Here is a 12,178-nt window from a genome sequence, read left to right as displayed (position 1 = left end):
CGCAGATGCAGCGGCGGGCAGGTATGTGCATGGGGGGGGGGGGGGGGCACCGAGGGAAGTGGGAGTGGGCGGAAATAAAATGTGTGGCGGAGGGGGGGGGGGCACAAAATAAGTAGTTACGTCACTGTGTCCTAGATATAGTTGGAAGCTGATTGGCAGCTTTGAGGCAATTTCCCCACCTTATCACTCCCCAACCCTCACAGAGATAATAGCACTCAAAGGGTTAATACATCTCCCCACTAATGTTGCACCCAGTATAGATATACTGTATAAACGCAGGGCAGTCGGGGGGGGGGGGGTTGCTCAGAGTCCCCACATATCGCCAGCAATGGAGACACTCTGTGGCATACTGTGAACTGGGGGCACTGCATGGTATAATGTGAACTGGGGGCACTGCATGGTATAATGTGAACTGGGGGCACTGCATGGTATAATGTGAACTGGGGGCACTGCATGGTATAATGTGAACTGGGGGCACTGCATGGTATAATGTGAACTGGGGGCACTGCATGTCATAACATGAATTTTAGGCACTACAGTTTTTTGTGTTTTAGATGTTTATGGTGCTGGGAGAATTCACACAGTATACTCTTTAATAACTTTGCTAGCATATCATATAACCAATTTTATTGGATGGGGCCCCCACGTGCTGGTTGCCGTAAGGCCCTCACACACCGAAATCTGTCCTGAACAGGGTAGCATCAGTAACATGCCAGGGGTTTAATAGACAACCCGTATATCCAACCATATCCTCAGTATAAAGAGACTTTCATTTCTTAATTGCCCAGGAAATCAAAGTCAGTAAAAAACACTACAAGATTCTCCTATACTATTTAATATATTGATTTTTGGTTCTTAACATGGAAGAATATTGGGCTCTAATGCATTACTTCCACTTCCGAAATCCTCCCCTGCTTCTTTTCTCCTCTCCCCGCTTGGAATGTACGTTGGAAGCAGCCCATGAAACTTGGGAGACACTTGAGGACTGTCGGAGGGAGCGAGAGATATAGACAGACAACTGTTTATCATGCACTTGTGCAGCTGTCTTCATGGGATACGGGCTTCAAATGACCGCAGTATTAAAGGGCTATTATTAGAGGGGAGGAGGCAGCCTGGTCGCCCGGGGACAGAGACTAGAAATAAAGACACACACACCAGCGGTTGGGTGAACAAAGATGTGTCTCGGTGTCGTAGAAGCTCCAGAGACACCAGGGGAAATGGACTTAAACTAGAATGAATGGGAGCGAGGGTTAAGGAGGAAAGTCCAGTAATGAGTGGAGGTTATTGGTCGAAAATATTGTGGATTACAGAATAGAATCAGGGTTTTGTGACTGGGGCAGGACCTTGCCGGGTATAGAACCAGATCTCCAAGTTTTATAAACCTCTCTGGCTTGGCTCTCATCTCCAACTTAATGTCAGAAGTTGACCTTGAACCCGATGAGAAAGGACGTCTTAGTATGCTTCTGCTCATCTTCTGCATCTTGGTACTTCCTGGCCTGGGCCTTCTCACCGCCTACTTCTTTTTCCTAGGAGGCAAAAGTGGCAGTAACAAGAAGAATGACGGTGTTAAGGTAAGCGGAGATTTTACATTAAGCCAGGAACTGATGGTGGCGATGAACTGACCTGTCACTCTTTTGAAAATTCGAACATTGGGCCTCATTCAGACATGACCGCTGGGCTGCAAATGCACAGCAGAGTGATTATCGAACAACCATGCACGAGCACGGTACGCAGTGTGCATGAGTGGGGTTCCCCAGAGAACGAAGACAGCATTGGCTTACCAGTGGACGTTTTTGGATGGCACGCCAGCGTTATATGGGAGTGCCCCAAAAAATGCAAATGTTCCCCGGCCGTGGGGAGGGAGGGCTTTTGAAGTAAGCAGTGGCCTGTAGTCTAGAATGGGGGAGGGGGGGGGGCCGTTCGGTGGTGAGTGGTTGCGAATGATTTTCCCCCTGTGTGCACGGCTGCAAACAGATTCACAGCCATGCACAGGGGGTGGTTTACAACTCTGGCCGGTGGCGTTTACACGATTGCTGGGCTGCAAATCATGATCAGGTCTGAATTAGGCCCATTGACTCTTACTGCAGCTTTATGGATGTATATAACATGCAAGAACCCACAGGTGATAATATACGTTACCTCTTGCAATAATATTGATATAAACGATGAGTTTCGGAATCATAGCGTATAACATTTAATGTTTAATGTTAATGTATGAGGACACATCTGCAGTATATTCGGGTGGAGGGGTGGGGCTAAATATGCAAATTGCGTAATTTAGCCCCGTCTCCTCCTCGAATACCTGCGAATTTGCAGTACTGGGGTGAGGCTTGTCTACATCAGGCCCCGCCCCCCAAAGTGCTACTGACAGTCTCTCTGGGGTTCTCTCAGAGAGAAGACTTTAAAAGTAGGCAACCCAGATTATAATGGGTACTTAGGGGGTAAATTTACCAATGGGCGTTCTATTGAAGATCAGATTCTACCTTTTATCTTCTAGAAGGTGCTAAATTAATAAGAAGTAGAATTTGATTGGTTGCTAGGGGCAACATCTCATCTTCAGTATAACTCCAAACTTTACCCCTTACAGTCACCGCATTTTCTGTGTCATATAAGGAAATATTTAACCTGGAGCCTGTGCCTTTGTGTGGTCATCGAATTCCATAGTGACTACATATATATATATAATGTGTGTATAAAAATAACAGACACATTTTACACATGACGCCTCATCCATATTTGTATGGCTACATTCCTATTTTAATAGCCAATTGACCTGCTCCTGAACCAGCCAGTCAGACTTTATGCTCCTATATTATCAGTTTGGTAGTTCAGATCTCTCTGTCAGTGGCAGGGTTAATGTACATGTAATATTCCTATGTATATAAGTACTGGGGGCGCACATGGTTCTCCTGCCCCTTGTGAGTGCCCCACCATGCCATGAAATGAGCCAACATTCACAGCTCGGATGGGGCAGACTTTCATGGCTATAGAGATGGGCAACCTTTGACCCTCCAGCTGTTATTGAGCCACGCGTCCCAGAATGCAATGCTACAGTTTTGCTATTTGGCCATGCTCAAACTGTTGCAGGGCATGCTGGGATGCGTAGTTCAACAACAGTGGGGGGGGGGGGGGGCTGAAGGCTCCCTATCCCTGGTATTATTTTCTGGCTGATAGACTATGATTGAAACATTCATGTATTCCTATGTAGACACTGTTGCAACATGTGCAGAAATGAGGTCCTCACAGTTTGCCCTTGGGAAGTAGAGACAATTGCTGCTATTCTGTGAAAGTAGTAAACTTTATATTGTATTTTTATGATGTCTTTATTATGCTCTCTTATCACTTGCCTGGCTGTCCCTTAACAATAATAACCGTGACAGCAGCTCAGACAAAGATAAATGAAACAGACATTGCAGTTGTTTGACACGGGGCTAAAATGGTTTATTCGTAAAGAAAATCTGCCACCATTTCTCCTGAGCTTTTTTTTTGTCATTAGCCGTATTTAAAAAAAAAAAGGGTACTTGTGTATTATCTGGGCGCCCGATATATCGCATCGCATGCCGCTAGTTAAGGCATGCGATGCGATGCGATTGTACCCGATTTTGAGCCTTTCCCAGGAGGAGTGTACAATTTTAATATCGCGTTGCATCGCATGCCTTAACTAGTGGCATGCGACGCGATTATACCCGATATTACATTGTACAGGCACCCTGATGCCTGATTACAATGTTAAATGCCCCCCCCAGACCCGATTTTTAATTGTAAACCCACCCTGATGGGTGATTACTATGTGAATTGCCCCCCCCCCCCCCCCCTACGCTTGGCACGCTTCGGGTTGGCATTGATAGTGGGGTGGCGTTAACAATGGGGGGCCATTTAACATAGTAATCACTAGAGACAGGATTATATGCATTTGCATATTTGCATATGCATTTGCATATTTTGCCCATTCTCACTGGTTATTGCATATTTTACCTAAAATCTAGTGATGGTGCATATTTTAGGCCCTGCCCCCTTTCCACCCGCGAGTCACAGCACTGCTTTGCCCTGCTGCTGCTGGCCAGGTAGTGGTAGAGTGTGCAGGCTGGGGCAATATGTGCACATTGTGTGGAACCTTGGATGTACGCTATGTCTGACACTGCTCTAGGCTGCCAATCCATGCTGATAAAAGTCAGTCGGGCGGATGCCATTACGAAGCTCCTGAACCTTTGCCTGCCCCTGGCCTGGGACTTTACACCAAGAGACAGACTTCTGCAGCAGAGGAGGCGGGCAGAAGGGTTGTGACATCACGCAGCGCGGAGGAAATGCTGTGTCACAGTGAGTATGCGACGCAGGGAGGAAACGTTCCACTGCGCCGCCCTCACACGCTATGCTGACATTTGATCCATCGGCTCTGGAGATGAGGGTCCGTGTAGTTGATGTTGTAGCAGCCAGGATGAAAAAAAGTCCTGTTTATAGCACTAGACATGTGCAGGTGCTGTGGGCCTATTTTTGAGGTTTATTTGCAACTAATTTTATGCTGATTTTTAAATAAATAAGTTAAAAATTACTTTTTTTTATTATTTAATGTAGCATATTTTAGCACTTTTCATGCATATTTTAAGTATTTTTCATGCATATTTGCATGCATATTTCAAGCTTTTTATGGTGCATATAATCCTGTCTCTAGTAATCACCCATCAGGGTGGGTGTACAATCAAAAATCGGGTCTGGGGGGTCATTTAACATAGGAATCAGGCATCTGGGTGCCTGTGCGATTAAAAATCATGTCCAATCGCATCGCATGCGATATGATTGTATGCAATGCGATGCGATTTTTTAACGTGCGATGAAAAAATTGGGTGCCCAGATAATACACAAGTACCAAAAAAAAGTGCTATGATGTTATTTTTGTTTAAATGATTTCACTGTGTTTGGTGATGCAGCCACTAGAGGGCGCACGACAGTAATGAGTAATATCCCAAATGAAAACTTTCTGCATATCTATCCATCACAAAAGACTGCTGAGAACATATTGCATATTAATATGCAGCACCTTGTGGATGAATGTCAAACACGACTAGCCTCCCAAACACACACACACAGAGAAAAATGCTCGCAACGCCAAAGTCTTTTGCAGTTTATCTCAAATTGTTTTGCGGTGGATGCTGAATTGAAAGCTGTATGCACAGATAAATTCTTATGATGTCACATGGTACGTCCTCCAAAAAGGGTCACATGCAAGTACGGCAATGCAAAGTCATACGCATGCAGAGTGCACCTACTCACCCTGAATGGGGGAGGGCAGTGTTTACTAAAATATGCATTAAAAGTAAAAGGATATTTAACTTTTTTAGAAGCTTATTATTTGGACTTAGTATAGTGCACACTGATAGTGATGATGACGCCAACGCGTTTCACACCACTGATGCGTTTCACAAATGACGCGTTTCACAAGCACATAGATATTTAAGTTTTTTGGAGGATTATTATATGGACCTAGTATAGTGCACACTGATAGTGATGATGATGATGATTTACCAACGGGTTTCACACCGCTGACGCATTTCACCACTGATGCGTTTCACAATGCTTTGTGGGTGAATATACCTGTTTCCTCATTCTCAGCAGTGTGGAGCAATTTGTGCACAGATTACTTTCAGCCCTGCATTATCCCCATTAAAACAAACTCTCAGGAAATATATGAAGTAAATGAAATGCTTGGATCCAACCAGCCGCTCCATGTTCCTGCACTGTGATGACTTATTGGCAGTATAACATGCAGCTTCAGGGTTATCTTTATAGTTATATTGCTAATGTGGTTCAAATGCTTTAACTAACAGAACAATTGTGTCACCATTGTCATGTCCAAATATAGCCAAATATTGGTTACTGACTTGGGGCATATGTAATAGTGGGGTAGGTGTACGAGGCAGTGATAAGGGAGGAGACGTGAGCCAGAGGAGAAGTGGCCCAGGGCAACCAATCAGCTGCTCTGTATAAATTATATTATGCAAATTACAGATGTTACTTCAGTGCTGATTGGTTGCCATGGGCCATTTCTCCTCAGCACCCGAGATGCAGGATGCTGGCTGAACTCGTACTTTATTTTACAGAGGTAATAGTTTACAGGGCTCCTGAACCCATGGGTTATCACGGCCTGAGACCCCCGAAGCATAATCCCAGATAAATGCCGGTTGCACTGCTAATAGAATACCAAACTACAATGTTATGTTTACATGAAGTGGAGCTGTTATTCCCTGTTTTTGTGTGAAAAATGTACTGAATGATTACTCAATATGTGATAGTGTCCCATCCACCCTTCATGTGGAATAGCTTCAGCTCTATTAATTTCCTGCAACTCTTTCGGCCCCCATACTATACTTGCCTACCTGTAGAGTCTCCCCTCCTGGAGAAGCCAGTTTTTCTGGGGGTGGGGCTTTGTCATCATTAAGCCCCACCCCCATTAAGCCCCGCCCCCAATCTGGTAAATGCTGTGATTCGGGGGAGGGTTAAGTACTAAATTATTTGATTTGTGTCATTTTAGCCCCGCACCCTCCCTAAAGAGCCACGGATACCGGTATTTGACCTGCAGAGGGAGGGCGTGCGGAGGGCCCCGCTAAATGCAGGAGGCTTGGCCACCATTCCGGGGGGCTGGGAGGGGGCCCGATTATCGGGACCCTCCCTGCTTTTCCGCGAGGGTAGTTAAGTATGCCCCATACACTAGCAGGACCACATCCGGGAAGGCCCAAAGGGCGGATCGCGGGCAACTTCTTTATCTTCTAGATGTTCTATTGTGTAATCAAAGTTGTGTTCTATGCTAGTGATCCTCTGAGTGTGGCCTTCGGAAGACATTGATTCCCCATCGTTATGTTCTAGAGCGCGGGTGTCAAACACAAGGCCCGCGGGCCAAATCCGGCCCGCCAGACCTCGTCATGTGGCCCGCGCGAGGAGATAGCACGCAGGGCAGTGTGTCCCAGCTCCTGCCTAGGCCACCTCCTCTCACCCACCCCACCGCGGCCGCCTTACCTGTTCCTCCACTGTCGGCGGCCATGTTCCTGTAGGCACATATGTATGCGGCTACAGAAACATGGCCGCCGGCCTCTACGGCTACGTGGAGGAGGGCCCGGCCACCTGTTCCCTCTGATGCCCGGCAGTGACAGACACTGGGTGGGGACGTCATGACGATGACGCTGCCCGCCCATGCGTCTGTAGAGAAGTAGGAGCAGGCAGGGAAGATGGACCGGGAGTCGGGGACAGTGTGGCCGCAGCAAGCAGTGAAGAAAAGCTGGAAGCCGCAGCAGCTGCAGGACAGACGGAGAAACAGTAAGTTAGGATGAGGATCACACTCACAATAAAAAAAAATATATATCTGCTGTTTCCTGAGGTGTCCCCGTGTATAATAATAATAATGCCATGACACCACAGGCTGCTCCTCCTGTATAATCATTTATGTGTCATGGCATTACTTTTATTATATTATACAGGGGGAGCAGTCTGTGGTGTCATGGCATTATTATTATACAGGGGGAGCAGCCTGTGGTGTCATGGCATTCATTTTATATTATACAGGGGGAGCAGCCTGTGGTGTCATGGCATTATAATTATACAGGGGGACCTACAGATACAACCGGCCCTTTGAGGGTGACCAAACTGCTGATGCGGCCCCCGATGAATTTGAGTTTGACACCCCTGAGAGGGAATGATTCTGTGTTGTGGCAATTATTGACTATCCGTTGTTTCTGCATTTTATAGAATGTTGTGACACTCGCATAGACACATCGATGGGGGCACACATCTTCCTTACTGACACTGATGTTATAATTGCAGAATGTAATAATTCCATTGCAATTACAATTATGCACCTTTCATTGTTGATAATTCTGTGGGGAGCCGCCTCAATTAGGTCTCCGTGCTGGGTGCCGGGAACCATCTCTCCGAATATTTCCATAGTTGTGTATTGCTTAAAGCTATCCAGCACTATTTAAAAAAAAAAAATGTTATACAGGGTTGCCGACTTTTCAGCTGCCTTCTCCATCAACTAGGGGGCGGGGCCGGCGGGCATGCCACAAAAGGGGGCGGATGCATGGGCGGGACTAACCAAATAACATACTCGCGGCTGCCGCTCCAGCTCTCCTCTCCGTGCTGCCAGTCCCTCATAGCCCGGCACGTCACTCACCGCTGCTGCTCCCACCGCTGCCGCTCACGCTCTCCTCTCACTGTTTCCAGTCTCTGCGGCGGCCCATTTAACAGAACAGCGATGCCATGATGCCGGGTATGTCATGACATCGCGCTGGACTCTGGCACCCGCCCCCGCCACTTTGGGACTTGCGCATGCGCAGTCCAATTTTTCTGCAACAACACTGAAAAACTGGGAGGATGCCGGGACTTTCCGGGGGGACCGGGAGAAAGATTTAAAATGCGGGAGTCTCCCGCTAAAAGCAGGAGGATAGGCGACCATGATGCTATATTTTATCCTAATTGTTGGCAGCATTCTGAATAACACTACAAGACGATAAATGGGATTTTGAGTAACTGGCCGTTCTCACTTGCAGTGATTATGAATCTATTTCCCTTTAGCTTAAGAACTTTTAACTAATCTATTAACAGTTATTTACATAAGGGCCGATTCAAAACAATTCGGCCAGGTCCAAATTCTAGGCAGCTTCTCATGTGCATGTCGGTAATGCGCAGGTGCAGGGCCCGGCAGCAAGCACCTTCAGACGATTTCGTCCTTGGCGAGGCGCTCGCAACCTGATTGACAGGTGGGGGACATGCCAAGGTTGGATCCCTGGTGTGCCTACAAAAATGGTTGGCTGCTCGGGGCGGGTGCATGACATTGGTACATCGCTTCAAACCCAGCAGATGCCGATTGACTCCTGGGTCTCACGGCGCCTGCGAGCGCCGGGAGAGGAGGAAAGATGATTCGATGGTAAGTAACCATCAAATGATTTTTCCTCTGTGCGGGCCCTATCGAACACAGAAAAAATACAACCCACCATAATCTAAAGGGGGAATTTAAATTTTGGATTGCTATGGGCAACCAATCAGAATGTACTTATTTATTTCGCACCTTTTAGAAGATAATAGATAGTATCTGATTGGTTGTCCATACTAACATCTAAAATAGAACTCCCATCTTAGTAAATATACCCCTAAATCTTCCTGTACATGTTACATCTGCCCCACCTGCAGCGCAGCATGATTTTGTCCATTTGCTTGCTTTTTTTGCATTACTGGAATCTAATGCCCTAGATGCAGATAGTCACCTGTAGTCTATGCCACGATGAACATAACCTAACCCCTGTTATCAGGGTTTTTACCACATTTTGGGATGCTGTAAGCATCCCCGGCCGGGTTACCGCGGCGGGGGGCATCACCAGAAAAATCTGGCGATGCCCCATAGAAGCCAATGGGCTTCTATCGCAACCCTCCGCCGCCCCGCGCCGACGCCCCGCATCGCCCCCTCACCTGTGTCCGGGCTGCACAGCGCAGTGCTGCCCGGACCTGTGACCTCCTCCCTGCACTGATCCTCTTCCGGGTGCAGGGAGGAGGAGAGCCCGGCGCAGCAGCGCCGGGTGTGGGAGGGGAGAGCCGCCGGGACCTGCTGGGACCCAGCGACTCTCACCGCAAAGGACAGCTCTTAACGCAAGAGCTGTCCTTTGCCTTAATTATCGCATATGTTACAGCATATGCGATAATTAAATATGCGAAGGGGGGCGGAGATTCTTAGAGAATCTCCCCCTGAAACTGTTACCCACTGAAAAGTTGCATATAGGCATTCCATAAATTGGGATCGCCTTTGCTCAGTGGAGACAGCCATTTTGTGGACTAAACCCTTATTCACCAGAATGCCGTCCATCAGTGACACACTGAGGCAAGAGGCAGCTTCTTTCGAGCATATCAGTTCAGCTCACAAAATGGCTGCCTCCACTCTCTGTGTAAGACAGGCATACTGTAAATAAGCTATAGAGAAAGGGTGAAGGGAATCACTTTGGCGCTTCACTTGAGGCAGCTGTCTCACTATACTGAGGGTAGGATCCCTAACCAGCAAAGATAGATTCAAGAAAGAAGGTAGTATAGTGTAGTGACACTTTGCCTATATCAACAGGGTGTATCTGTGAGGAATACTTAGCTCAGAAGTTTCCTTTAAAGTCCTGGTGATTCCTTGTGGGGATCTTCCTCACCGGTACTCCCTCCCCCAATTTTTTGGTTATTGGTTATTCCCCACAGATACACCCTGTTGTTGATATAGTCAAAGCGCCACTACCCTATACTACCTTCTTTCTTAATACTGTAAATAGGGTTTGGGCCGTATGGAAAGAAATTTGGGGGTCGTGTGAAAAGCAGAACTGTGTTGTCAGCCCAGGTGGCCCTGCGCCAGATTTCATTGTATGTTGTGGTGTCCTCCGCATTTAAATGAGGGATTTTTCATTTAGCCGTGAAATAACGCTCATTAATACCACCATTTTAGAGATAGTTGACCAAAAATGACCCCATAAAACAGTTTCCTGTCATCAACTGCGTTCCTGCTGCGCACTGTTATCTGCACACTGCTCCATCATGACATGCTACTGTACTGCACTGCACTGCACCCTGCTCCATCTGCTGCCCTTATTCTGGTTCACTCGCAAAGATAAATTCCTTCTCAAATGGACAAAACCATGTGCACTGCAGGTAGGGCAGATGTAACTTGTGCAAAGAGAATTAGATTTGGGTGGGGTTTTACTTGAAAGTGAGATCTATATTGCAGTGTAAAAATAAAGCAGTCAGTATTTTCCCTGCACAGAAACAAAATAACTCACCCAAATCCAACTCTCATTGCACATATTACATCTGCCCCACCTGCAGTGCACATGGTTTTGTCCATTTGAGAAGGAATTTGCTTTTGCGAGTGAACCAGAATAAGGGTCATTGTCACAAGCTCAGTAATCCCTTCCAGGTCATGGGTCGTGTTTGGCTGAAATATGTCTTACCATTTTGGATGTGCCAATCTCCTTCTTGTTGTTTTACTTCACTGCTCATTGCTTTGTTTCCTATCTCACTGTAAGGCATACCTCCCAACTTTGGCACTTCAGCAGGCGGGACGCTGCTGCTGCGCGCCTCAGGCGCGTCGACATTTTCGGGGGGGGTGGCCTAATTTGGGGGCGTGGCCTATACTTGCGGCTCTTCCGTGAGGCCACGCCCCCATTTTGCCGCTATGGGGGCATGACCCAGAGGCTCTGTGAGCCTCTAGCCATGCCCCCAGCCCCCTGGCTGCGGGAATAGGCGCTGTGCGCATGCGCACAGCGTTTATTCCCCGATGCTTAGCAGCTGACAGGGGGGACTCCCAACAGTCCCCCCACACCGCGGGACACTGACGCCCGCGGGTGGGACAGCGGGACAGGCCCTGACAATCGGGACTGTCCCGATAAAATCGGGACTGTTGGGAGGTATGCTGTAAGGTAACGGCTAAACATACACTCACTGATTTTTGTCCTAAAGTCAAAGTACACTCAACAACTAAGGCAGACTTGATTAAGACACTAAATCAAATTTATCAGAAAAAGACTACTGAAAGTATTTTCAATTTATCTAACAAGGTATTAAATAAGGACGAGTTATCCCTCCTCAGTCGAGGCCTAAAATTTGCCCCTACGTCATCCCCTAATATTTTTGAACTTTTTATAGATCTTAATAGATTTATCAGGACACTCTGTCGCCAACGATTCTTTGCGAAGAACGGTCAGAATCAACCTAATGACCTAAGTACACCTACCACGCTTGATTCTGAAGATCTTTCCTACATTACTATGCTAATGGAACTCCAGGAAGAAAATATAAACCAGATTGAACCTACCTCCCCCATCAAATTATTTGATGTAACTAGAAAGAATTTTAAAATTAAATCAAATTTTTTTCCAATTAAATTCAAGGGCCCTAATGTAGAAAGCTTTTACAAAACCACGTTGGCTGATTTTAAAACACTTTGTGAAAAAATTAAGCTAGATAATTCTAAAAAGAAATCCCAATTTAATTTAAACCCTAAAGAAAAGAAAGCTCTCAAAAACCTCATTTCAGACAGCACCATTATAATTAAGGAGGCCGATAAGGGGGGTGGCCTCGTAATACAAAATAGGGAGGATTACATCTTAGAGGCCTCCCGTCAACTTGATAACCCCCTATTTTACTCCAAACTACTAAAAGACCCAACTGTGAA

At 46.6% G+C, this 12,178-nt stretch overlaps 1 protein-coding gene across 3 annotated transcripts in view; it reads left to right on the top strand.

The window, feature by feature from the left end:
* CAMK2A (calcium/calmodulin dependent protein kinase II alpha) overlaps positions 1–12,178 on the top strand; it is a 175,115-nt gene that overhangs the window by 124,414 nt on the left and 38,523 nt on the right. For all 3 annotated transcript variants that reach the window (XM_083181521.1, XM_083181522.1, XM_083181523.1), the window contains exon 13: positions 1,531–1,571. In XM_083181521.1, the coding sequence (XP_083037647.1) occupies positions 1,531–1,571 (41 nt within the window). The remainder of the gene's footprint in view (positions 1–1,530; positions 1,572–12,178) is intronic.

The sequence above is a fragment of the Crinia signifera genome, chromosome 4 (assembly GCF_055691185.1).
Source record: "Crinia signifera chromosome 4, ASM5569118v1, whole genome shotgun sequence".
NCBI classification, from domain to species: domain Eukaryota; kingdom Metazoa; phylum Chordata; class Amphibia; order Anura; family Myobatrachidae; genus Crinia; species Crinia signifera.
The sequence above is the reverse complement of the archived record's forward strand: the minus strand, read 5'-3'. Positions and strand labels throughout refer to the sequence as shown.